The sequence below is a fragment of the Pipistrellus kuhlii genome, unplaced genomic scaffold (genome assembly GCF_014108245.1).
Source record: "Pipistrellus kuhlii isolate mPipKuh1 unplaced genomic scaffold, mPipKuh1.p scaffold_m20_p_8, whole genome shotgun sequence".
Lineage (NCBI taxonomy): Eukaryota > Metazoa > Chordata > Mammalia > Chiroptera > Vespertilionidae > Pipistrellus > Pipistrellus kuhlii.
In genome coordinates this window covers 5,174,273-5,201,070 of record NW_023425584.1, presented here as the reverse complement: position 1 = coordinate 5,201,070, position 26,798 = coordinate 5,174,273, and the positions used below count along the sequence as shown (strand labels likewise).

Below are 26,798 nucleotides of genomic sequence, written 5' to 3'. Positions count from 1 at the left end.
CATTTCTACTGCTTAGCATGCTCTTCCTTTCCCACAACTACCCTCACTTAGCCTCACCCCTACTCATCCTTTAACTTTCAGTTTAACTATCACATCCCCAGGGAATCAAACCCAGACTAGGCATATACGCCAACCTCATCTCCCACACTTGTCTTCTGAGTATATATCATGTTTTAATTAAACCATTTTATGATTTCATTCATTCGATGTTGCCTCAGCCACTGGACTATGAATTCTTTAGGGTGAGGACTGTCTTGTTCACTCTGTATCTTCATAACTGACACATACGAGGTACTCAACAAATTAGTTATCTGTTTCTTCGCTGGGCCTGTTTCCCTATATATAATAAGAAGGTTGATAATTGTTGCTCTTATCACATAGAATGCTTAAAAAGACAAAGTAAAATATTGACATCAAGTTTATGAAAGGGCTTTAAAATTCCAAGTGTGATATAGCTAAAGAATTGGTGATATTAATTTTTTGTGATACTGACAATCAACTTTCTGGGTTACTCCTTGAGATTCTGTTCTACATGCCTATTTTCTGTCATCATCTCTCCTCCAACATATCCCTGAGAGGCAAGGGCTATGTCTTCTTCCCTGATAATGCCAACGTTCAGCATTTAGAATGGTGTCTGGACCATAGTAGGAGGTCAGTGATTTTTATTGAATGAATGCGTGAATGAATGAATAAGAAATGGGCTGACAGAAATAGATAGTGAAAATCTTTAAAATTTGAAGTGTTGCTCAAACCCCACTCAACATGGTTATGTTAATTCTGACAGCCTGTGGGTAGCTGTGTCACATAACTATGACTTAGTCAAAAAATATGGAGAAACAGGACACAGCGAGTTATTCCTGCCACGTGCCCTCAAGTGGCAGTTCAAGGCCGGTGTCAGCCATCACAGGCAATGATGGCTCTGCAATATGAACAGTCCCCACAGCAAACCTACGTGGACGTATTGTTACTAGCCTGTCTCACAGCTGAGGAAACCGAAACCCAGAGAGGTGGAGCCACTTGCCCAAAGCCGCGTGGGCGCCCAGTGGGGGCCGGGGGCCGGGGGCCGGGGGCTGGGGCCAGGGCCGGGGTGGACTGCAGGGCCCTTACCGATGTACATGGAGTTGGAGTTGGAGAAGGGCTTGGCAGGCAGGATGGAGTTCTGCAGGGCTTCCTCGTCATTGGAGGGCGGCGGCTCGTAGTCGGCATCGTCTTCCGTGGGCGCCTGGTCCTCCTCGTTGGGGGACTCGTAGTCACCATCATCCTCCGCGTCATGGTCATTGGGACTCTCGTAGTCATCATCATCCTGCCCACGGGGACGGGGACAGCGCAGGCTGTAGAGGCTCCTCGGCACTCAGCGCGCCTATGTCTCCTCTCTCTGCCCAGCCTCACAGTGGTAAGTTACTCCCATTTTACAGATGAGAGCACTGAGGGCGGGGAGGACAGTCTGACAGGGCCAGCAAGTCATGACCTTGAGACTTCCATCAAGGCCTTCAGGCCATGAGGGCAGTGCATTTTCCTCTGCACCGTTTTGCTCAATGGAGGTAAGCAGATAAAAGGAGGACTCTGGAATGGAGGGGCGGAGACCTGGCTCTGTTTTGAGTAAATAGTTTTTACTCCAGGCGTCACCCAGAGGAAGACTAGATGCCAAGCTCACTGACCATCCCGTTCATTGGCCGTGGGTGCTGTGCTCACAAAGTGTGTTCTCATTACAGCCCTGAGCGGCGCTGAGGGCCACACTGATGGGAAGGCAGAGAGCAACGCCTGTGAGTCAGAGTGAGGGGTGTGCTATGTCTGAGAGTGTTTAGGGGAGTCACACTGCGCTGTTCATGTTGGCTGAGGGCTGCACGAATAGAAACAGGCCGTTACTCATGACCTCTGACCCCGGGTTGGAAGCCGCTTCATTGGAAAGACCCTGAGCTTTAAGTTTTGTTGCGTTTCACTTGTGCTGCTTTGTGAGTGTCAGGAAAGTCAGCTTAGGGGTGGGGTGGTTGCCATGAAGCCGTCCCTGGACCAGGACAGTCACAGGAATGACGTCCCAAGAAGAGGGGCCACCAGCAGCCGCCCAGTGGAATGGCTGGTCACTCTCCTGCCAAAGTCAAGGGCAGTCAATGCACCCAGGGCATTTCTCTGAGTTCAGGGCAAAGCAGCAAGGGGAGGTGGCCGCTCGGTGAGCAAAGCTACGGAGTTAAAACCCAGAAATCCTGGCAGCTTTGCCGGGTGGCGTGAGGAAGACCAAACTGTTCAACTGAAAGATTATTGTGTGAATTTTTGACTTGAGGAGCATTTAAAAATATATGTTGGAAGGCAAAGTGAGGACTGAGTGACTGCCTGGACTCCAAAAAAGGCCTGTCCTGTCTCAGTGTTTCTTTATCGTAAGAGCCGAGTTGGAAGATGGGGGGAGGAACGAACCTGTGACAACCAGGACTTCAGAACGATGGTGTCAGCCCTCTCCAGCCCAGGCTGCCTGTGCCCTGGCCCCATGGGGGGGCCCTTGGTTCTCTCAGCCTGCCCTCCCAGGCCCACTGCTCCTGACTTCCCACCAGGCCTCCCCCAGAGGCCTTTGCCACGATTATGTCTCCCAGAGATTTGTGGGTGTTTGTTCTTGTTCATACTCTGCCCTGTGCCTGTTACCGTGTGCCTGCCTTGTGCTGTGAAATGCTCACACATTCAGGTTCTTTACCCCCACCCCGCCCCCTAGTGCCCTGTGGTGCTAATCTGGCCACTCAGTCAGTGTATATCCCATATAATAAAAGGCTAATATACAAATTGTCCCCTCCATCAGGAGTTCGACCAGCAGGCAGGCCAGCCAACCGGACCCCACCCATGCATGAATACATGCACAGGGCCTCATACACACACACACACACACACACACACACACACTGAGTGGCCAGATGATTATGCATTCAAAGATCATAATAATCTGGCCACTCAGTGTATATTGGATATGAGGGGTGAGGGTGTGCAGATCTCATCAGAACCTCAAAGGGATCACTGTGATTCCTCAACTATAAAACCAACGAGCCAGAACCTTCCCTGAGGTCTTTTCATGGCTAAAGGTTGATCCTAAAATTCCCTTCCTATCGCTTCACCAGGGGGGACTTGTGTGCATGAGAAAAGCTCCATTCAAGCTGCTCTAAAGCAGGGGAGGGGTGGGGAGGCCCTGCCGTGGGTGCCAATGGTGGGTAACGGTGTGGGTTACACTGTACGGGCCAAGTTCGGCCCAGCGTCTGGGTTTGTAAGAGAAGCTGGGGTGCTGCCACGTGGATGGCAGACGAAGGGCTGGCAGGGAGTTACTCTCCGGTCTCCCCACGTTCCCTGACGGTGGCGGGTACACTGGCCTCTATGAGAGGCCTGCCCTTCACTACAGAGGCGCTCTGGCACCTGCTGGGAGGGCAGCCAGCCATACTCACAAAGGACGACCAGCCCCCGTTCTCCTCCTCCTCGTGGCTTTCTGTGGAAGGAGACAATGCCTCATTAATACCAAAGAAGGCGCTAGAAAGAAAGTGAAAGCAGCTCTCCCTTTGGGTGCCTCCCCCATCAGTGCCCTGTCCCTGGACTCCTTCCCACCTGACACCCCCTGAGTGCTAGTCCTGAGGGCAGCCGGCTCTCCACCTCCCGTGTGCCAGCCACCGAGAGCGCTTTCAAGTCGCCGATGTAACCACTGGGAGATGTTTTAGAGGCTCAGGGGCATGGGGCTGGCTCCACGCAGTGCCCAGCCAAAGCCTATGTTCTCCCCCCACCCCCATTCCTCACTGTCTCTCTGCAGAGGGTCCCTGCTGAGCAGGGCCACAAGCCAAGCACCTTGTATAGTGACATCTCTCCTGCCCTCAATCGGGACCCAAACCCTTTTCTGGGTCAGAACTGGCTAACAGGCAAATGAACAAGGTCACCGGCATGTCACCCAGGAGCCCTAGGAACCAGCAGATGGACTGAAGTCCTCCCCCCCACCGCACCCCCACCCCCAAAGCCATCTCTCTTTCCCCGAGACCTTTACCTATTTCCTCGGGAAACCGGTGGACTTGGGGTCTGCAAAGGCAAACAGCGTTGCATTAATGGCCTTACTGAGTTCAGGAGGCTCCCCGTTTCCTACACCCGGCCCTGCAGGAGGACTTCCCAGTGGAGAGTATGTCTCACCACCCAGGACTGATGTTCTTGTCGCTTGGCAACCAGAGCCGGACAGCCCCAAATTCTAGAAACCACCAAAGCCACACGGGTGGGGCCACGGACAGCTCATGACTGCCTGTCTGTCTCGGAGAAGTTTTGTTGACATCCCAGACCCGGGGTGCAGGGTAAAGAGTGGGAACACCCCCACTCCCTTCCCCCCCACCCCCCTGGCCCCCGCACCGACCTGGAACCAGCTTCCAGACTCTGGGACTGAAGGGACACTGATCAAACACTGGGCTGAACCAGCTCTGCGCCTCCCATTTAAGGCCCAACTTGGGTAGGAAAACCCTCGCCCTCCCTCCAGCCCACGGGGCCCACTCACTTGCGGGGTGCAAAGATGCTCCTCCGCTCCTCATTCTTGTTGATGTCTTGACTTAACTTACTGAGAATCCTGCAAGATAAAGGGACAGAGAAGGTGACCAAACCATCTGCCCCAGCCTTCCCACTCAACCCATCCGACCACACGTCTGGACCAGCCTCCCCCAGCCTCCTCCTCGGCCTCCAGCCAGTCCCCTAGGCGGCTCCTCTCCTCACTTTCCCCCAGAGCTGGTCGCCTACATGCCCTGGCAGCCCTTCTCCTGCCCAGGAGCCCTCTGTCTGGCTCAGCCTCCTCAGTCTATCCCCGAGCCCTCCATAAAGACATGTCAGCTCACACCCGGCCCCCTTCTCCGGTGTCCTCAGCCATATGACATGGAGATAATCGCCGTGTATGGATGCTATCACATGAGCCTTCCTGGCTCAGGTGCTCTGACTCCTGGTGCCTCGCAGTGATGCCTGGCTTCTAGGAAGCCTGAATCATCTCGGAGAGGATTGTATAGCGCTTGACAGGGGTTGTTCATTACCCCGGATCTCCTTCATTTTCCTCTGCCTGCCTCCCCACTCGGTGACATGGGTTCTAATCTCAGAGAGGTATTCCCGGTCAAGGAGGAGCCTGCGGGGTGGGAGTGGGAGTGGGAGTGGAAGACTCCCTCCACCACCCATGCCCTAAAGCTAACCATGGCCAGGACCCTTGGAGATATTCTAGATCCTGGGAGCTGTGAACCAGAAAATCCCCACCCGCCAGGACAGAAGGGCCTTCTCCGGCAGGACGCACACAAGCAGGCCCTGGCCATAAGGGTATAGGCGTCCATTCCTTGGGCTCTAACAAACCCCCAGGACACGGTACCCCAGCCTCCCTTCAGACCCACTGCTGAGACCACAGAAGTGAACTGGCTCTGAGTTTCCAAGGGGCTGGGGGAACTGGGAGGAGCCTTGGAGATAATCTGGTCTAACATTTTAGAGATGGCCCAGACAAAGGCAGCGACAGGCCACCTGTGGGTTAGTGACGAAGGCCACCCCTCTCCCCACAACACAGGAGCAGGGCTCCCCAGTTTCCAGGCCAGCACACCCCGCACACCACTTCCTGTGTTCACACCCATCAGCGGTGAGCACTATGCACTGTGCCCATCTGAGAATGACCCCGGAGCTACAGGCCTCCTGTGAAGTGACTGTCTCCAGGTAACAAGCCCAGCCCAGAAAAATATAACTATGTTAGAAAGGCAGTGCTCAGCACCCTCCACTTCCTGCTCAGCACCCTCCACGTCCTGCTTCCCTCCTGACCAGCAACCCTCCAGACCCCAGATCCATGCTTTTCCAGACTCCCAGCACTGCTGCCCAAACCCTCCTCCCTCATTAGATTGATAGCTAAACTAATTGTGATCAAGGCAATGGGGACTTCTGAGGACAGAAGGGGAGGGCAGTGCTTAATCCCGTGTCCAGTTGGGATTTCACACTTCACTGACTACCCGGAGGGGAAGACCTCTAAAACACCTGGGGCTTCCCAGTGGCCTTCTGATTATCACCTGGGACATGTGTCACCTGGGACACGGCTCCTTTGTTTCCTTTAAGTGATTGTTTTGAGTAGCTAAGGGCCCCTCTCCTCCCTCTGAGGTGGAGGATGGGAGGATTCCAGAGAGGGAATCCGGGCAGGGAGACCTGGTGGTGTCCAGCCTGCGGCCAGGTTGGAGGTACCTCCTCCATTCAACAATGTGCCAGGAGCTGGCTCAGGGCACCTCAGTGCACAAAACAAAGCTCCCTGCCATCCAGGAGGTTCCATGCTAATTCAGAGAGAAGACAATGCACAATGAACATTTAAGGAAGTGAAAGCTAGGTGAGACCTGTGTATACAAACATGCCATGGGGGGTGGGGCGGGAATGGGACGGGCACAGGGTGCAGCGCAGTTGAGAAGGAGCAGGCCTCCTGCTGAGATGACATTTTAGCAGTGACCTGAGGAAGGTGGGGCGGCCCACCTCACCGCCCCCACCTGGTCCTGCAGAGCCTGGCTGGGCTCTGACTCATGGGGCTGCTTTGATCCTAGAAGGACCTCCTGCTCTGCGAGGCGGAGGTGTCACTTCTCACCAGTATCTTCAGCAGCCAGGCTGGAGGCTAAGGAAGGAAATGCCAAACCACAGGCCCCAGCAGAAGAGAAGCTAAGAGCTGAGAGAGCAGAGCAGGGCCTGCCCTTCTGGTTTGCAGCAAAACCTGGGCTCTTGGGGTCCTCCTCCTTTGGTAGGCCTCAGAGGACACCTTCCTAGCCACCTGGGACCACGCTTGGGAGTGAGGGGACAGGGCAGGAAGGCAGTGGCTTCCTCTGTGTGCAAACTTTTGTAAGTTGCCCTCCACTCCCACACACCCAGAGGACCAAGTGACAGCGAGTGGCCGGAGGTGACTCATTCCCCCTCCTTCCCACAAACCTCACGCCTCACTCAGAGCCAGGGAGCGAAGCGGAGGGGGCTGGGCAGCCGGTAGACATAGTTCTCTTTTCTGTCTCATTTTTAGGGGTTCGCTGGCTGAGGAAGAGGGGCTGAACCTTCCAGTAGGAAGCTAGGCCATTGCAACAGGTGACACCCTGCCGTGACCTGTGCCAGCCCAGTTGCACCCCTGCTCACTGCGTGGTAGAGGCCAGTCTGGCATTTCCTTATCATGCCCATGGGCAAAGCCCACCCTGTAACCACAGGCAAGGCGTTGGCCCTCCCTGTGGATTTAAATATAAAACTTCCAATATGGGTTTTTAAATAACCTCCCAACAGGCATCAGCAGACTTTATCACGCACTCTACCGGCTTACCCAGCTCCTGCTCAGCTGTGTGTTGGTTTTGGACTAGGCCCTCTAGAAGGAGGCTCCATTTTCCTATTTGAAACCTGTCCCCCATTCTAGAATTTGGGGTGTCTCTCTCTGGGAGACACTGTTCTGAGAGACCAACAACATCTGCAGACAGAGAAAGCCCTTCTCACCAGCATGCATGTTCTGACAAAAACCCCGCTTAATACTGACTTTTTAATCAGGGGAGGGGGGAGGAAGTAGATTCAGAGAAGTGCAATCGGGTTTCAGTCTGTTGCACATAAACAAATTCTCCTTCTCAGACCTTTTGGGTAATGAGCAGGGCAAATGGACCTATGGGCAAGGGATGGGAATGAGTAAGTGGTGACTATGGATATGAGTCAGGAATGGCACCAAGCCCCTTATGCGGACTGTCTCCCTGAAAATCCACTGCTCATGAGGGTATGCTCTTTCCCCCTCTGTAGAAGAGGAAGCCGAGGCCAGAGTGTTGAAGTGACTGCCCCAGCTCGGAGGAGGCAGAGCCGGCTTTCGAACCTGGCTCTCCCTGGCTCCAAAGTCCACGCCTTTCTATTCCTTAACACACACACACACACACACACACACACACACACACACACACCCTTACCAGGATAGGATAATTAGTGAAACTTTGATATCATGCTCATGAGGATTTTGCATAGAATAATAAGAACAGCTGACCCTTCTTCCATGCATTTTATTATTTCCCCATTATTTCCTCTAACGTTCCTACTGATCCTTTGAGGTAGGCTCTCTCTACACTTTCCCCTCCTTTGGACTTTAATTCCACATCTATTAGGCTACTGGAAGTTTCCTACAGCTCCTTGGTACTCTTTATTGTTTTATTTTAATAAAACAATGCATTTTATTTTGGGTAGTTTCCATTGCTGGTTCTTCATGTTTACTAATATTTCTTCTGCAGTGTCTGATCTGCTGTTAATCCCAAGCAATGCATGTCTCATCCCAGACATTATCGTTTTTATCTCTAGAAGGTTCTCTTTGGGTCCTTTTGTATTTCTCAAGCCTCAACTTAACTTTCTGAACGTATGGACCACAGTTATATTGCCCTTGTCTACTATCCATGTCAGTTATGGGTCAGTCTCAATGCTTCATTTTTCTCCTCATTTTAGGTCAGACTTTTCTGCTGATTTGTGTATCCATTCATTTCTGATTTGATGTTTGACCTTGTGAACTGTACTTTGTTGGGTGATGGATGTTTTTGTATTCTGATAAGTATTTCCGAGCTTTGTGTGTGTGTTTTGTTTTGTTTTGCTTTTCCAGTCTTGCTGTTAAGACTCACTAGGTAGGGACAGACATTTTTTAGACTAGGGCTAACCACCCCCCATGACTGAGGCAAGGCCTTCTATTGTTAAAGAATCACTGTCCCCAATGACTGTGAATCGGAGGTTTCTCTAGTCTGACCAGTAGACACAGGCACCATGTCCGGCCCCGTGGCTAGAGGCTATTCCCTCTAATGTTGGGTGGTTCTTTTCAGGACGTCTCCATATGTGCCTGCTCCAATGGAAGCTCTGCTGCAGAGGGACCCTGCAGTCCTCCAGGGCATTTCCTCAGGGCAGCTCTCTCTTCTCTCATCCGAATTCAGTGAACCCTTGCCTTCTGGACCCTTAGCCCTGTCCCCTCAACTCAATGAGTTCAGCAGACTCCACCCGTGTCCCCTGCCATGGCCTGGAGACTCCCTCAAAGAAAGCAGGGAGCAATCATGGAGACCACCACCACCACATTCACTTTCCATCTCTCATTGTCTGATGTCCCATGTCTAAAAATTGCTGTTTTGTGTATTTTGTCTAGTTATTTGGTTATTTCAGGTGGGAGTGTAAATCTGGTCTCATCACTTTTTATTGGTCAGAAAGCAAAAGTTTCCATTCATAAGCTAGAAATGACTAGAGCACCTTAGGGGTTGGTGGGGACTGCAGTGAACTGGGGAGAACACCCCCCTATCTAAACAGGGCAGTAGACACTCAGATCCAGCTGACTCTCCCACATTATAACATGAGCCCAGGGTTACTGAAGCTTCTGTTTCTAAAGAAGCCAGATTTTATGAAACATACTTTGATTTTAAAACCCTGTGTAGATCAAACCTACCTTGCCTGCAGGCTGGCTCTGGCTGACCAGCCAGCAATTCTGACCCCTGTGTGTTAAATTCTCTTCTTTACATCGAACCATGGTATTTTTTCTACAGCATTATATTTGCACAAGCATAGAAACATTCTGTCTGCACCCTCCAATACAGTAGTCAACTGTTCCATGTGGCCATCAGCCACCAAAATGTGGTTAGTATCTGAGGAACTAAATTTTCCATTTCATTTACATTTACAGAGCTGCTATATGTAGTTAGAGAAAACCCTTGGGAAGAATAAACATTCTTCAACAACACTTGCCCATGGAGACAGGTAGCACCAAAGGCAAATCCTTATCCCTTTTTTCCTTCATCCTTTCCGATGAGGGAAACCTGAGAGTCCTGTTTCCTTTAATTGATCTTCTCTAGCAGTCGTACTTCCAAGAGACCTCCCCGGCCTCCTCCTCCATTGCCCTACTTCCCTCTTATTAGTATGAGCTCTGAGACCCTTGGAGCAAGAGATAGGACCTCAGAGAATGTCCAGAGTCTGGTCTCAAACTTGTGTCCCCCAGACGAAATCTAGCTCATAGGTATGATTACTTAGACTTTCACAATATTTAACAATATCTGAGCCAACATTTAAAAATTGAGATAAATAAAGCCAAGCTATCTAGCTACTTTTGGTAAAGTCAGAGATTGAACATTCTTGGGTACACATTATTGGAGCTGAGTATCTGCTGCTCTCTGTGGGTGGAGAATATAATTTTGATTTGCCACAATCTCCACCACTCCCTAATGTTCACCACCAATGAGGCTTTGAGTTGATTACCTCATTTATCATCATAATTGTGCTATTATTTTTCTTACAGAGAATAAATATGTCTGCATACCCATGTCTTATTCATATGTGGTGAAATGATCTCAGCTGGCATGGCTCAGTGGTTGAACATAGACCTATGAACCAGGAGGTCATGGTTGGATTCCTGGTCAGGGCATATGGCTGGGTTTTGGGCTCAATCCCCAGTGGAGGCATATAGGAGGCAGCTAGCTGATCAATTATTCTCTCTCATTATGGATATTTCTCTCTCTCTCTCCCCCTTCCCTTCTTCTCTGAAACCAATATTTAAAACACACATACACAGGCACACAAAGGTAAAATAAAATAAAATTAAAATAAAAAAATAAAATAAAAATAAAAAAATCAATAGGGATTTGCATTTTTCAACCTGGTCATTTTACACATTTGTATTAACTGCTTAGCTCCTGGAAGCATCAGAGGCTGTGGGACCCTAAATAGAGGGATGGAACGCACACACAGTACACTAGGCCAGTGGTCGGCAAACTCATTAGTCAACAGAACCAAATATCAACAGTACAACGATTGAATTTTCTTTTGAGAGCCAAAAACTGACTTCTGCGCATGGGCCACGAAGTTTCAATCACACTGTTCGTGCGCTCCCACACATCGTATTTTGTGGAAGAGCCACACTAAAGGGGCCAAAGAGCCGCATGTGGCTCGAGAGCCACAGTTTGCCAACTACAGTGCTAGGCACACTGGGCTTCTCATGTCAGCACCCATGTCAGACTTCAGTAATGGATCATGTGGCCTTCCCCGGGAACTCTTCTCAACGCCGTGCCCTCCCTGCCATGTTCCCAAGCAGTCAGCACTGACAGACTAAAGCACATGTGTCAAACACAAGGCCCGCGGGCCAAATTCGTCCCGCCAGGCCTTGCAATGTGGCCCGCACCGCGCTGTCATCACTGCACTCCGCTGCGTTTCCATCACAATGACAGTTTATGACTGTTCAGTAAACCATTTGGCCCGCGATTTAGGCTGGATTTTAGATTTTGGTCCCTTCTCTGATTGAGTTCGACACCCCTAGACTAAAGGATGCTCTTCCTCATTCTTCACACTGAGCTCATTCTCTCCTTTCACTGAGCTCAAAACTGGGTCCAGAAAACTTAAGCAATCATGGAGTCTGTGATGACACCACAATGAAACCTCGGGTCACTTGACTGGCAGTGTTTCCACAGGCCCATGCCGCCCGCTGGGAAGAGAGGAAATGGAGACATGGCACAGGGTAGGCTAGTCTTTGGCAACAGCAGACAGTGTGCCTGCTGGGCTGCAGGGGCTACTTGCTTTTCCCAAGGCGCCCTGGAACTCCTCCCCCCACCCCCTGCCCTTGCCTGCACTCCTTTTCCTGTTTCAAACCAACAGGGAGACATCACTGACTCGGCTCCTCCTGAATTACTCCCCATTCCAACCTCTGTTTCCCAAACCACCCAACGAATTGGGGGGGATACTTACGGTACCGAGAGCTTAGGGAACTTCTGAATATCATTTTCTGTCAGGTTCTGAAATGAAGACACAGGCAGGTTACAACCCGCAGGCAGGGCTCTAGAATCAGGTGTGAGACAATAGGGAGTGGTGGGGACTGCAGCACACTGAAGAGTACACCGCCCACCCAGTCAAAGTGGGATGCTTCTAGATGCTGCAGAAAGGTCTGTGGGCCTGGTGTTCCTGGGTCTACCTTTTTCAAAGGGAACGCCACTTCCTGAGTTCTCTTGACAAATAATCTTGACTTAAATGCTATGAAAGCTGAGCTGTGGACCAAAGAGAATTTGTTTGGTGGGCTGAATCTGTCATGTGGTGACCTCTTCCCATCTGAGGCCCTTCCCCGGACTTCAGGGCCCCTCAATCTCTGTAGGAGCTAAGCAGCTGTGAGAAGCCCACTCGGAGAAGGAATCTGGGCCTCCTACCATCATTGCACCCCAAATGCCTCTCTCACCAGGCTTACTGACAGAGTTCTCTAGATGTGGGGACGTGACAACGAGGCTTTCCTGAGGAAACTGAGAAGGAAAGAAGGAAGAAATAATATTTGTGATGAACCGGCCCTCTGCCTTATAGCACCTTGATTAATCTTGACATCCACCCTGTATTGTAGGAACTGCCAGAGTCTCCATTTTGTAGATGAACTGAGGCTTGGGGGTTTAAGGGAATTTCAGCTTGTGGGCGATAGAGCATCTGTGGTCAATGTTCTTCCCATCAGCTTCCATCCTCCCAAGTCCAAGCTTTTTGAGGGCCCAGGGGCTTAAGTTGGAAGGGAGGAGGGGGAGAGAAGGTGGCTGAAAGGGCGGAGGAGAGGCAGGGGTGCCATATTGGGATCAGAAGAGGGTGGGCACACTTTCTGTAGAACCAAAGGGGCCCCACTGGCATGCCAACTGAGGCCAGAGCCTGGGCAGGAGCTCTGGGGTCAGGCAGGCCCCTCCTCAGACCTGCAGACAGGCTGGGGCAGGCATCTGCCAAGATTCTTGAGAAAAATCAGGCTTTCCATTAAACTTCTTAACTTCTCTTCATCTTCGTCAATATCACTGAGCAGTGGCATCTCCTCCGCCAAACCCCACCCCGCCCAGGGATGTACCAGGCCTTATGTCCCGAGTGTGGTATGTAGAGGGGAGGGCCTCCTTGGTGGCTGGCCACCCCCTTCGGGTTTGCTAAGCCGGTCAGGTCAGGTCAGATGCTGAGGGAACTCCAGGGAGAGAGTGAAGGAGGAGGTGCAGGTGAGCGTGGCTGGAGAGAGAGCAGCAGATGTTAAGGAAGAGCCAGCCCTTCGGAACAGGGCCAGAAGCTGGGAGGAGAGGGGTTTACTGGGCAGTCTGCTGTATGATGTAATCTCCTCCCCCACCTCCTTCAAATGCCTCCAGCAAACCCTGGGCTATTTGTGCAATGACTCAGAGTGAGACTTGTGGCTTTGGGGAATGTGACTCTGTGCTGAGTGTATCCTCAGGAGGGGCAGGAGAGAGGGGAAAGCTGCAGAATGGCCCCATGTGGAGGGACAACATGCCCAAATGACATTGATGCTTAGCTGCCCCATGCACATTCTCTCCTCCTTATTGACAGGACCTGCATTTCGTTCAGGGCAACAGACATGTCCTGTTCAAAATACGTAATACGTAATACGTAATACCCTAGACACTCTTGCAGATGGCTGAGGTCATAGGACTCAGTATGACCGAAGAGATAATTGAGGTCTACTGGGCGGAGCTTCTAGAAGTTTCCTGCAAACAAGGAGGATGCATTCTCCAAGCACTTTTGCACTTGTACTCTTTGCCCCTCCCCCTTCCTCCTGCCTGGAATGCAGATGGGATGCCTGGAGGCGGAGTAGCCCTCTTGCTGCCCTGAGGACAGAAGCCACAGGCTCTTCCCATGAGCGGATGGGGCCTGGGTCCTCAGTGACTTCCTTCAGCAGCTCACCAGCCACGAGTGCCTGCCTCTAGACGTCTTACCACGTGAGAGAGATAAACCCCGATGCGTCTGAGCCACGGTGATTATGTTCCTGTTACATGCAGTCACACACCTCCCTAAGCACACCTCTTCCTTTTCTCCAAACTTCTGGAAGGAGAAGGTGGACGTAAACGTGGCCAGAGACAGAGCAGCAACTGTTAGGGAAGAGGGAGCCCTTCAGCGCAGGGCCAGGAGCTGGGAGAAGAGACAAGGTCTCTCCCTTCTCACAAGGAAACAAAGCGGTAGCAGAACAGACCCGAGAAACATGGCAGCTCCTATGCTGCAGAAAAATAAAGGAAAGAAGGAGGGATGGGAAGGAAGGAAGGAAGGAAGGAAGGAAGGAAGGAAGGAAGGAAGGGAGGGAGGGAGGGAGGGAGGGAGGGAGGGAGGGAGGGAGGGAGGGAGGGAGGGAGGAAGGAAGGAAGGAAGGAAGGAAGGAAGGAAGGAAGGAAGGAAGGAAGGAGGGAAAGAAGGAAGGAAGAAAAGGAAAAGTGGCTCAGATACCACTTCTCCATCCAGGGAACAACCGGTTCTAACAGGCCTCAAACTCCCATGGGGAGTGTTGGGAGACCCACAGGCTGGAAGGACCATCACCCGGTCCCACGTGCTCGTTCACAGAAGAGGGAGCTAGGGCACGCTCAGCGGGCAGTGTTTATTCAAGGTGTGCCAGGGCATCAGGACCATCCTCCCAGCTATCTCACCCCTTTCCCACTCAGCCCCAAAAGGTCTCTGTTCTCGGTGCTAAAGGTGCCAGAAGGGAACATTTGGGTTTAGCAGTAATCTTCAAGAGCAATAACAACAAAACTCCAGGCATTCTATTGGGGGAAAGCTCAGTATGGAGAAATAGCATTGTTAAAAACACATACGGTATTAGGCTGCATTAAAATGTGCACTTGAGTCCAATTGCTAAGTGTGTGCATTCACACAAGTCCCATCACACCCCTGTGCATTATTCCTCAACTGCAAACGAGGTGATGGGAGCCCGCCTCAAGATCCCTGTCTGCACTAAGACTAGCCTCTGGAAGGCAGAAGTCACATCTTAACCATCCCTGTATACCCAGCACAGGGAATGGTCTGATGTGTAAGAAGAACTCAGGGAAATGCTTGTCAGATGAAGGGATGGGTCAACGAATGAAATGATGTACGTGGGACTGTGAATAGACACGTCCTACATGACACAAGAAAGCAAAACTCAGAACCATAGGGACAGAAGTCTGGTCTCAGCATGAGACTTTGGTGCTTCCAGAAAGGGGCCAATGACTAAAGGTAGCAGTGAGCTCACCGTCACTGAAGGGATTGAAGAAGATTGGAGGTGCACTTGTATAGTCGGGTCTCTCTTACCCAATTGGCAAAGGTGTCATTTCAGGGGAAATGCTCAGACCATACCCCAACCAGCACCCACTGCCTCCGTCCCCACCATCAGATCTGCATCCCTTCCATTCAAAGGCTTAGTCCTTAATATACAAAATGGTATGCAACATCATGGAGTGGAGAGAGCCATGATGGTATGCAACATCATGGAGTGGAGAAAGCCATATCCCATGTGTTTAATTGGCACAAGACTGTGAATTTAGTAGCAAGAAATAGAGATGTAATTGAAATAATGAGGGTGATCCCATTCTATCCCATTCCATGAGCATGTACCCCAGAATGAGAGATTGGGGAAAAAGACTCCTTCTGTTCTCCCAGATGGCCTTTTCTCCCTTGGACTTGGATTTCTCAAAGTGTGGGTGGTATTTGAATAGATTTTCAAGGTGTGTGTGTGTGTGTGTGTGTGTGTGTGTGTGTGGTTTTAACTATGTTGGGTTTCTTCTTTATACTTTGGCTTTGGAATAGACCTTGGCATCAGTGAAAGATGTAGGAAGTACTCTACATAGGAGGATCCTGAGTGGTGATGAGAGAGGAGTTCATACAAAACCTCTGAGGAAGTCAAAAGGTTGTCTGGGGTCCGGCAGACAGGCATTGATCCTGAGCATCCTCAAGGACAGGTAGACCAGCTGACCCTGCAGCCATCAGCTAAAGCACAGAACAGCTCCAGCCTCCATGTGTCGGACCAGCAGCACTTACCAAAAACCGTGGCCCATCGATGTGATGCTTCTTCACGGCCTTCTCACAGTCCTTGTAGTTCAGCTACGAAGAGGAGAGGAAGGTGCTGTGAGTGGCAGGCTCATGCCATTGGTTCCCCTCCCTTGCCTGGCCCAGAAGCTCAGCAATTTGTGGTACTTGTGGCTAGCCAGACTCCCCGCTCCCTCCCCTGTCTAACAGAGGGCCCGTCCCCACCTCACCCCTGCTTTCACTAATCCCGTGGGACTCTGCGAAATGGAGAACTTGCCTCGGTCTAAAGCTCTGGGGCCAACCCCTAAGAAAGAGGGCTCCTTCCAAGCTACTCTGCTCCTCGGGCAAGTGGAGAGGATCAGGAAGAAGGAAATAAATAGCCCCTATTGTCTCGCCACCAAAGACAAGCTCTTGGATATGGCCCTGTGTTTCCTTCCACGCCTTCACTCCAAGTACCTTCTAAACATAACTGAGGTTATAACTTATTTTCAATCTTGTGAGCCTGACTTTTTCTCAAAATTACCCTCAGGCGATATAAGCACTGCCTCATGTATTGCAAATTTATTTTAAACATTAGTTTCATTGATCCCTTGTTGCTAAACATTTAGATTGTTTACCAAACTGCTGCATCAATAATGGTAAGAGCAACTGCTGAAAATTATCCAATGCTTGCTCGATGGCAGGCATTGTTTAGTATTTAAACCAATCTTAGTCATTTTATTTTATTTTTAAAAAATATATTTTATTGATATTGTACAGAGAGAAAGGGAGATGGATAGAGAGTCAGAAACATCAATGAGAGAGAAACATTGATCAGCTGTCTCCTGCATACCCGCCACTGGAGATGTGTCTGCAATCAAGGTACGTGCCCTTGACCAGAATTGAACCTTGGACCTTTCAGTCCGCAGGCCGACACTCTATGCACTGAGCCAACTGGTCAGGGATAATCTTAATTATTTTATCCTGGCCTTCTCCAGTGAAGAGCCAAAGGCACAGAGTCAAGTAACCTGTAGGTAGCTCCCTAGGAAGTAGGTGACAGAGGTGACAATCAGGCTTCCGGTCAAGCTTTTAATGTCAGGAATGGTCCCGTATTTGTTAATAACATTATAATTTAGCCTTAAGTAAAGTGAACAAATTTAAGTGCAACTTAATACACCATCTAAATCTTATCAAAGGACATCACAGCCATTTCTTTTGCATCCATTTTCGTTTTCTTCTACTTAACACATTGCGGGTGGATCACGAGCATTTTCGTGTTTTCATATTACACGGTGTTTTACATAAATGTTAAAGGCACACTTTAAAATTAAAATACCCACTGTATTTTGAAGTTATTACACGTTCTTACAAGCTAATAACTTTTTAAAGTATGGTACTTTGTAAAATGTTTTTTGCACTCGTTCAATAGAAACTTATCTGGCTACTGGGTAAAGCTAGCAATAAAACTAGTGGGTGCAATGTGTTAAGAGAAACTGTTTAAGGTAGATTCTCAGAATAGAGTCATAGGATTAACAAGAGATGATTATTTTGAGGGTCTCGGTTGCTTTCCTAAAGAGTCACATCCATCAACAATCCTTTCAGGTGTCCGTGTTACCTTGTCCGCAACAGCATATGAATTCGCATCGGGACTATCTTTAAGCTGATGTGTAGGGATGGAGTATTTAAGGTGAAATGTTTGTCCTTGAGAATCTTAGGTTCTCCTTACAACTGTGTCCCAGTTGGTGGCCGCCTTCTTTGGGCACAGGTTTAACATGGTGACCTTTTCTTATGGCCAACAAGACGAAGAAGAAAGTAAGCACATTTGTTGTAACCTCTTGGCTTGGAAGGGTAGGATGAATGTTAGAAAGCTCAGAAAAGGCTGATTTAGAGGTCAGTGTGGAAAGCACGCAGCATCCCTCTTATCTACATGCTCTGAGCTATAAGTGGTTCTTAGAAGAGTCAGTTGCCTTTAATTTATCATTTTCACTGTCATCATTGTCAGATGAACCTCTGATTTTGCAAAACCCTGACAGTCTTGATAGACAGACAGCCTTGCAGACTGAGGCCTGCCTGGGAGTTTGATTCTGATATTCTAACAATATCTGGGCTTGGGGGCTAGAATCTATATTTTTACCAAATACTTAGGTGGCATTTATGAGCACCCAGTGTGAGTTGGCATTGAGCTAGAGCAGGTACCTGGTGCAGCAAACAGGACAACCGAGGCCCAGAGAGGCCTGATTCTGGGGCCTAACATCACGCAGTGAGCTGGGGACATTTCTGGGACTGGACTCACAGCTCTGAGCCAGTGCCTTTTCTAATGCATGGCCCAAGTCAAACGGAGCTGGAGGGAGGGATTAAAGAAGTACAAACCATGGCTAAGTCCTCCTCCGAAGCTTGCATTCCAGGATGAGCTACTTTGTAGCTGAGACAATAAGACACAAGAACCTGCCAGTCTGCCTGGGCCTGGGCACCCAGCTGGGGGCCGGCAACTAGAGCAGGAAAAATGGAAGCTCGATCGTCAGTCACCCCCTCTCTGCTGAATGCCTCACATGCGTTACTTCCTTTAATTCTCCCAACAATCCCATGAGGTTAGTAACTGTTAGAATCTCTATTAGACTGATGAGGAAACTGAGGCACAGAGAGGTCAAGTTACGAAGGCAAGGTCACCCAGCTAGCAAGTGGCACAATCAGAATTCAAACCGAGGCATGTCTGACTCCAGAGCTGGCTGGGAGGTGTCTCTAAGCAGGCCCTGATATCACTGCTTCATTAGAAATTGTGCCTGCCAGTCAGGGTTTTCAATAGCAGATTTGATGGTTAAGATCCATCCCCATTTTGTATTTTCTTTCAGGGGGACTGAAGTGCTTAGGATCTGAAGGGTCTTTATCTGTGTCTCTGGGGGACTTCCAGGTCACAGGGGCCCTGCAGTCTCCCCATTCCCCCCTTCCGTCCTTTTATGCAGGAGCTGTGGACTTGACCGGGGTGTGGAATTTCCAAGCAGAAAGCTCTCCCTCTCCCCAGCTCAGGCAGAGACCTCTCCCTGAACCACCCGGGCCTGCGGTCCATCTCCCTGGGCCAAGGAGACTGACCATGAGTCCTTCTGTGTCTGGGCTGGGTGTGCATTCTTCTTCTCCCATTGGAGCTGGAGTCTGTCTGTGCCTCCCAGCCGGTCCCCTGGTTTCCCTAATTCTCAACCCTTCTCCCCTTTCGTTATTGAGCCGACATGCTGCTTGATAGAAATCTTGGCAAATTTCACCAGTTGCCCTGTTTCATTTGGTCTACATTTAAAAAAACATTTAGAATAACCTTCAGAAGTCAGTTTTCCCAACTGTCTTTGCAACCACAATGCTGAAACCTAAGGCGAGAGGACCTTTCAGAGGGAAGAACGGAAAGGAGATGCCCAAAAAGCAGCAACAGCAGGGCTCGTGGGCTGTGTCTCCATCATGCCACACCTGATTTAACATTTTCAGACTGTTCTTCCTGAGGTCGGGAAAGTACACACCTGGGGGGGGTGGGGAGGGGGGGTGTCACACAGACCCCAGGGTTGGCTGTGTGATCTCGGGAGCTTGTGCTACCCCAGGAAAAACAGAGCGAGGGCTTAAATTATCTCTAAGGCCTTGGCTTTAAAATCTCATCTGTAGTGTGCGTAGTGTCAACTGAATGTGAGGCCAGCCTCCCCAGTGCAGGTGCCAAAAGGTCAAATGTCCCTCACAAGACACCGTATCCCTTGGACAGGGAGAGAATATCCCTAACTGAGTCACATGGCTTGGGATCTGCCCAAACCACTATGCGACCTGTGGTCCCACCAGCAGATGACGAAGCATGGAGCTCTTCGAGCATCTCCAATGCTCCAGCAGGACAAGGACATTCTGGTCTCAGCTCTGCCGTAGCTCACTTCTGACCCTTCTGCAGGAGCCTCAGTTTCCCTAGCTGTAACCTGGGCCCCTATCCGTTCTCTAACCTACCTGGCAAGACTCTCCTAAAGCTCCAAGGAGAGGCTGTCTCTCATAAAGGGCCAAGGAGCTCTCCTTCGGGGCGATGAACAAGGACTGCCGCCTCAGGCCTTGCTCATCACGGCCTTTCCCTCCCCCCGCCCAGGGCACCACTTCTCTCTTTCTAATAAGGAGCCTCACCTCACTGGGGGTTAGAGCAGTTCTGTATCTCAGAGCTCGGACTCTGAAACCAGACAGGCGACAGACCGGAATCCTGACTCTGTCACATGTAGTCCCTGGGGCTTTGGGCCATTGAACCTCCCTGAACTAATTTTTTGCAGCTGAGCCAGGGGACAGACCCCCGTTAAACAGTCCTGGAGTGGAGAGTGTGAACTGAGACAGTGCCTGGAGAGCACAAACTCAAGCCCTGGCACATAGTAGGTACACATTCAATGGAGGACCTCCCTCCTCCCCAGATCTTATTGCGGGAGCACCCGGTGGTGTAGGCATATCTAATGGTACTTGCTCAACTGGTGAGGTGACTGCAAGGCTAGAAGTTCGCTGCTATCTTTCATGCCTCTTGCATTCTGCCTGGACCCCACTTTCAAGCCTCTGTCCACCCCCCTCCAGGGCTCTGCCAGCCCCCCACCACCAAAGAGCAAGGCTCACCTTCCTGAAATAGTCTGCGAGGCTGTCGGGGTCCCAGCCCATGACCTCGGAGCGGAAGGGCACGTTTCTCAAGGCCATGGCTGCTCTCCGGGGAGGACGCTCACAGGCTGAGCATGGGTGCAGCACCCATGGACGGAGAACAGTCCAGAGCGCGGGGGTGTCCTTGGCTCTCCCCACGCCCAGTTACCCTCTGGAGCAGCCTTGTCAGAGCCAACGTCTTTTCTGCCGCAGCCAGATCCCAGAAAGCAACGCTTCCTCCGCGAACAAATATGGTCTCTTCTCAGAAAACGACTCAGCAAGTTTCCTTTACCACTTCCTCTGCTGGGCACTAAATAAGTAAACAAGGAAGCCAGCTCCCCGCTGGAGAGGCCCAGCAGGCCAAGGCTGGTAATTCCCCACGGCCGGCCGCCCAGCCCCATAGGAGTGGCATGAAGGGGCCTTGGACCCCAGTGTGAGTCCAAGTACTTTTCTGTTAAAACTCCTGGCTCATCTGTCTGCACCACATTCCTGCCCGCCTGGGTCTTTGCAGATGAGAATCTATTTTGACAGTTGACCTAAAATATAGACACTCTCCCACATCAGTGAACTGCCAGGGGAAGCAGCAGGGCCTTTTCGTGTTTTCCAACCACCCCTCGGTCTCTCTAGCAGGGGTGGGGAACGTCCGGCCCGCGGGCCGTGTAAGGCCGGAGAAATCATTTGGTCTGACCCCACCAAGGTATCAGGGGTGAGCTCATTAAATGTTTGGCCAAATATAGCAGGCTAGTCTTTGAGTTGATAATTTGGTACGTCCCATGAATGATGGTATGCATATACAAAAGGCCCTCAGCAGAAAAAATAAGGTTCCCCACCCCTGCAAGGATAACATTGAGATGTCCTCAGCTGCCCCCTGAGAGTTAGCGCCAGCGGGTTCTCTGTGAGTGAGTGGGCGAGTCTGGACCCAGCACTGAGAAAGAGGCTGCATGAGCCATGTAAGGCAGACTAGGCTTGATTTTCCGTGTGATGGTTTCCATGCCACGCAATGTGGATGAGGACTTAAGATCTTGGAATCTCAGTGTCCATGTCTGTAAAGCTGGAAAACAGAGGCATTGCTTCATGAGCACATGAAACTTACATGCATGTAACTAGACTCACTTAAAGGCAAAAAATTAAAAGATTGGTATTGATGCTGCCATATATTCTATTCACTATTTTTTCCTCTGTATATTCCATCCAAAGGACATATTCTCTGGAGTGGCCTTGAGACAGGGAGGGGAATCTCTGTTTCTGTAGATGTTTTCAGACTCTGTGCATTTCCCACAGTCTGAGAGCTTTGTTGGCAAATGTATTTAAGCTACATCGCAGCCTCTAAACACAAGTTTATAGCTTCGTCTCTACGTGCATGTGCGTGCGAGCACACACACACACACACACACACACAGCCATCAGCTCCGATGAGGAGGAGAGAACCAGCTCTGTTGCACTTCCCAAGTGACGACACACTGTCCCCGAGGCGCTGCCTTCCCCAGCTTTTCCAGGGGGAGCTGCCGCCAGGCACCGTTTCCATCCATGCAGATCCCAAGGGCCCTGGCGGGCATCCTGTGATGCACCAGCCTCCCAGGTCACGCTGAGCTTCGGTGACATCTGCATTTCCTCCCAGGCCTGGCACCTGAGCTGGCATCATCATCATCTCACAGGGAGCGGGGCTTCCATCAAGGCAGCCCAGGCCCAGTGCTCCTCACCGGGCCTGGACCTGAGAGCTCACAGTCACTGGCTGTGCTCTGCAGAAGCCACGGTGAGAGAGGTTGCCTTGCTTTTCAAATCCCTGGAAGAGCAGCCATTTGAAAAGAGGGAGGGAGAGAGGGAAGGAGGAAGGGAGAGAGAGAGAGAAAGAGAGAGAGAGAGAGAGAGAGAGAGAGAGAGAGAGAGAGAGAGAGAGAGAGAGAGAGATTACTTCCAAGTATAGTGATCAAAAAAGATTCCGTAGAATGAGTTGCAATTTACACAGGGCCTTGAAAGGTGGAATAGAGGGAGGACATTGTGTGTGTGTGTGTGTGTGTGTGTGTGTGTGTGTGTTGGGGCGTACTTCATGAGCAAATAAAACACTCTGTACCTGGGAAAAGGAACATTCAAGATCATCCTTAGAAGTAGAAGCACTATTTTTAATAATGTTCACCCCCCAATCAGGAGAATAAAAATCTGCAAACATTAGAAAGAAGATATGGCTAAGTATTAGGCTTTGGGGGAAGAATTGTCCGATAAATGTGGCCGAGATGGACAACCAAGGAGCCCGCGCAGCAGAGGGCACAGTAGTCAGGAAAGCTGGTGACCGTGGTGGTGGTGCTGAGAAGCACCAGGAGCCCCTCCTCGGTGCCGGGAGGGCTGAGGACTTGGCACTGGTTCTCTTATTGGCACTGGTTCTCTTATTGGAATGTTGGCACAATTATGCCTCCATTGCAGAAGGGGAACCAAGGCTCCAAGAGGTAAAGCTACTGGCCACCAACCCCTCTGAGTCCACCTTCCTTTACCTCTGTGCCACGTAGGCCCCAGATGTTACATAAACTGCCCAAGACGGAGGAGGGATCCAAACCCAGCTCTGTCTCAGGAGCCTGCGTGGCTTCCACTCTACCGCCTGCCTCCATGGAGAGCAGTGTAGGTGGTCAATGGTGACAAGCTAAGAGAGGATACGGCCCTCTCCATGAGGCAGGCCTCTGGCACCCCTCCCCATAGGGCCCCATGCCCACCGCTCAGAAAGGACAGCTGGGCAGGCGGGAGTAGGTGACACAGGGGAAGCTGCTTGCTTCTGGCCTGGAGCCTCTCCTCTTCCCTCTCCTCGGGGATTTCCCAATGCTCACAAGTTTCACATCTCCTGTCTCTGGCCAGAGGGTTCCAGAAAGCCCAGGGGCAGGGCCAGTTAGTCCTGGGAGAGTTACGGGTAGAGGGCCCAGAGGACCAGCGTGACCCTGTGCAGGCTGGCTCGTTGGCCCAGCCTCAGGCTTCACATCTGTAAAATGGGCAGGAACAGTCGCAGTCTCTGCATACAACCCAAGGCAGATGGGATGCTGCAGCGGGAAGGCTGGGCCAACTCACATCCATCCTCTAAAGAACATCAGTCTTAGCCTCAAACATGAAGCAGAGCAGAGCAGGAAACAGCTGTGGCCTGAGGTGGGGTGGGGAAACCAAGTCCCCTAGTCCTCTCTCTCCCAGCCAAGTAAAGGAGCCCAGACTCATAAATAAGCTAACTGATGGTTAGCAGAGGCCTTCTTAGGCTTTGGAACCTGCAGCTCAGGGTCCCATAGACCCAAGCACAGTAGCAGCAGCATCATGGGAGGTCACAGGGACAGGCACCTTAGAAGTGCATCAGGGCTGCCAGAACTTGTTTGGCACAGTGGATAGAGCATCGGCCTGTGGACTGAAGGGTCCTGGGTTCGATTCCGGTCAAGGGCATGTACCTTGGTTGCGGTACATCCCAGTAGGGGGTGTGCAAGAGGCAGCTGATCGATGATTCTCTCTCATCAACATGGGGGACCGCAGAGAACGCGTCCCCGTGGGCTTCCCCCAGCCTCTCCCGTTGCTGTTGGATCTTCCTCTGGGCCTCTGCGGGTTTGCCTGCAGAGGGGACGAGGACGGTCACCTCACAGAGAGGGGACTGTTTTCCTCCCATTCTCTGAGGCTGGCCATGGAAGCACCATCTATCCAGAATCCTCTGGATGGCAAAGCTGCACCCACAGGGGAGAAGGGGCCCTGGCTGCGCCCTGGCAGGTCCGCTCCACACACCAGTGGCCACACATGAAGGCACAGAATTGCTGTCAGCCTCAGAGCGGTGTGCCCCGAGGGGTGGGCCTGCCATGCGCCTGGAGTCTGTGAGGTGGCAGGTGGAGGAGGGCCTCATGCCAGCCACACTGCCCTGTCTCCTGGCTGCCACCAACACGCTTCTCCCTCCCACATTGGACAGTGCTCCCCTCCCCGCCCCCCGTCCTGGGACAAGCACGACAGAGGATGAACCAGTTGCCTCAGGCCAGACTTTGAGGAGCAATATTTTCCACTTCCTCAGGGTTAACAATTTCAATCTTCTCAAAAAAAACACACAACGTATGTTTTTCATCCCCTCTCTCTCTTCTGTTTGAACTGAGGCACAGCCGAAGCTCAGGGTGGGCGGGTGGGAGGAAGTGCTTATTTGGACTTCCTGCCAAGCCTCCCTCCTTGCCTGCCCTGGTTCTGACTTGGGCAGCGGATCCTCTGCTCCCAGGGAAAGCCCCAGGCCCGAGAGGGTGGGTGGGGTGTCGGCAGGGGGCAGCAAGGGGGAGACAGGCTTCTCAGTTGACAAAAGAGGAGAAGGCTTGGTCCCTCCTCCTCTTCCTCCTCCTCCTCCTCCTCCTCCTCCTCCTCCTCCTCCTCCTCCTCCTCCTCCTCCTTCTCTAGGTGGGCTAGCTGGAGAAGGCAGCGGGGTGGGAAGGGAGGGAAAGTGCAAGTAAGCAAAAACAATGTTCCCTGCAGCGCAGAGAAGCGACTGTGGCCTCCTCCAGCTGCACCTCCTTGGGGCCCCAAAGCGCCTGTGCACCCCCAAGATGAGGCTGAGGTCTGACCAGCAAGCCCAGCAGTCCAGCGTGGATCCCGCTCTTCCTGCCTCTTAGACGAGTGATCCTCACAACAGCCCTGCGTGTGGGCCTGCGTTAGACAGCGGTGCCCCAGGCCTACAGATGCCCAGACGCAATGCACTTGCCCGAGTTCCCGCAGCTCCGACGTGTGGGCTAGGGTGCCACTCGTGGCCGGGGGCTTTCCGTCTGCTCTACTCGTATGACTTGTCCCTTCCTCTTGGCTTGTCACTGAGCGGATGACTTGGGGTCCGGACTTTTCTGCCTCACCTGTGGCCTGGTGCTGTGGCCCGTGCCCCCGTGGCCATGGAGCTCCCGCTGTGGGCTGCACTCCCTGCCTTGAGAATGTCCGTGCCCTGCCCGCCAGTGTTGCCCTGACCCTGCGGACTTCTGACCCGGACAGAATGCCTCTCCCAATACACTGTCCAGGAGGGCCCCTTGCTGGGCTCACCAGCTCCTTAGGCCTCACAGCATGTGAGCGTCAGGCCTTTCCCGTGAGTGTGTGGCTGGCAGTGTGGAGGGAATGGGGGACAAAGACAATGAGTCCCCTAGAAGGATCGGGGTAGGGGTCCGGGGAGAAGAGGAAGCATCTAGAAAACACGTCATTTGTCTCCCCAACCCCTCCAGGAGGCCTCAAGGGTTTGGGGAAAACGAATGCTAGATTCTCATACCCGTTACATCCTGTAAACCTTCTGAGTGCTTCGTGAAAAGGAGGTGGAAGCATGCATCCCCGGGTCACAGATCACAGAGAGAAGCTTGGGAGGAAAAAATGCTCATCCTAGGGCCAGCAGATCACCAGGGGCGGAACGCACAGTGTGAAAGCAGACCTGTCTGACACTGAGACGCTTTCCACTGAGAGAGGCGGTTTCTAAGGAGGAAATGCCACTGGGTGTCTACCCGGTCTTTACCCAGAACAGCTGTGCCACACTTACTAGGCTGTAAAAGAAGGCATGTTTTGCCTTTGAGTTTTCATTAAATAATGAATCTTGTGTTTTCTTTAATTAAAACTTAAAAGTAAAAACAGGTCCTGGCCTGTGTGGCTCTCAGCTGAGTGCCATCCCAGGCACTGAAATGTCTCTGGTTTGACTCCCAGTCAGGGCCCATACCCAGGTTGAGGGCTGGATCCCCAGTCTGGGTGTTTGGGAGGCAACCGATGGATGTTTCTCTCTCTAAAATCAATTTGAAAAACACATTTAAGAAGAGATTTTAAGCCCTAACTGGTTTGGCTCAGTGGATAGAGTGTCGACCTGTGGACTGAAGAGTCCCAGGTTCAATTCTGGTCAAGGACACATGCCCAGGTTGCTGGCTCAATCCCCAGAGGGGGTATGCAGGAGGCAGTAAATCAATGATTCTCTCTCATCATTGGTGTTTCTCTCTCTCTCTGTCTCTCCCTTTCTCTCTGAAATCAATAATATATATAATATATGCTAGAGGCCTGGTGCATGAAAATTCTGCCCCCTCTCACAGTCTGAGAACCCTCAGGGGCAGGAGGCAACCCAGTGATGAGGGGAAAGTGATGCCCCCATCACACCTCTGCTGCTGCCACTGCCGGCATCTCAAGCCTCGGCCAGCCCTAGGTGGCTGGGCAGCTGACATCTGAGGCTTGCCTGTGCCTCAGGCCGGCTCTGGGAGGACTAGGAGACTCCAGAGGCAGGTGCACAGAGCAGCCAGGCCCATGCCTGGCCATGTGGCCCCACCTGCCATCCTGGCAGGGTTGAGGGAACAGGTTGAGGGGTGCTGCCATCTTTGAGGGTGTGATGGTCAATTAGCATATTCTCTCCTTATTGGCTGTGGGTGCCACCATCTTTGAGGGTGTGATGGTCAATTAGCATATTCCCTCTTTATTAGATAGAATAATTTTTTAAAAGATCTTTTAAAAAGCCAGTGTAGCAATTCTATTACAGAATTGGTGGTGCAGGCTCACTGAGTTGAAACCCTCAAATGTAC

The 26,798-nt window shown here is 51.4% G+C and overlaps 1 protein-coding gene across 1 annotated transcript in view; it reads right to left on the bottom strand.

Moving 5' to 3' along the window:
• Positions 1-20,607, bottom strand: part of LCP2 (lymphocyte cytosolic protein 2) — a 38,473-nt gene extending 17,866 nt beyond the window's left edge. Inside the window, exons 1-7 of the mRNA XM_036424305.2 lie at positions 20,281-20,607; positions 15,715-15,777; positions 11,671-11,717; positions 4,490-4,558; positions 3,998-4,029; positions 3,414-3,454; positions 1,108-1,303 (exon numbers count right to left, since the gene is read on the bottom strand). Coding sequence (XP_036280198.1) covers positions 1,108-1,303; positions 3,414-3,454; positions 3,998-4,029; positions 4,490-4,558; positions 11,671-11,717; positions 15,715-15,777; positions 20,281-20,358 — 526 coding nt within the window. The 5' untranslated portion in view covers positions 20,359-20,607. The remainder of the gene's footprint in view (positions 1-1,107; positions 1,304-3,413; positions 3,455-3,997; positions 4,030-4,489; positions 4,559-11,670; positions 11,718-15,714; positions 15,778-20,280) is intronic.
• Positions 20,608-26,798: the final 6,191 nt, after the last annotated feature.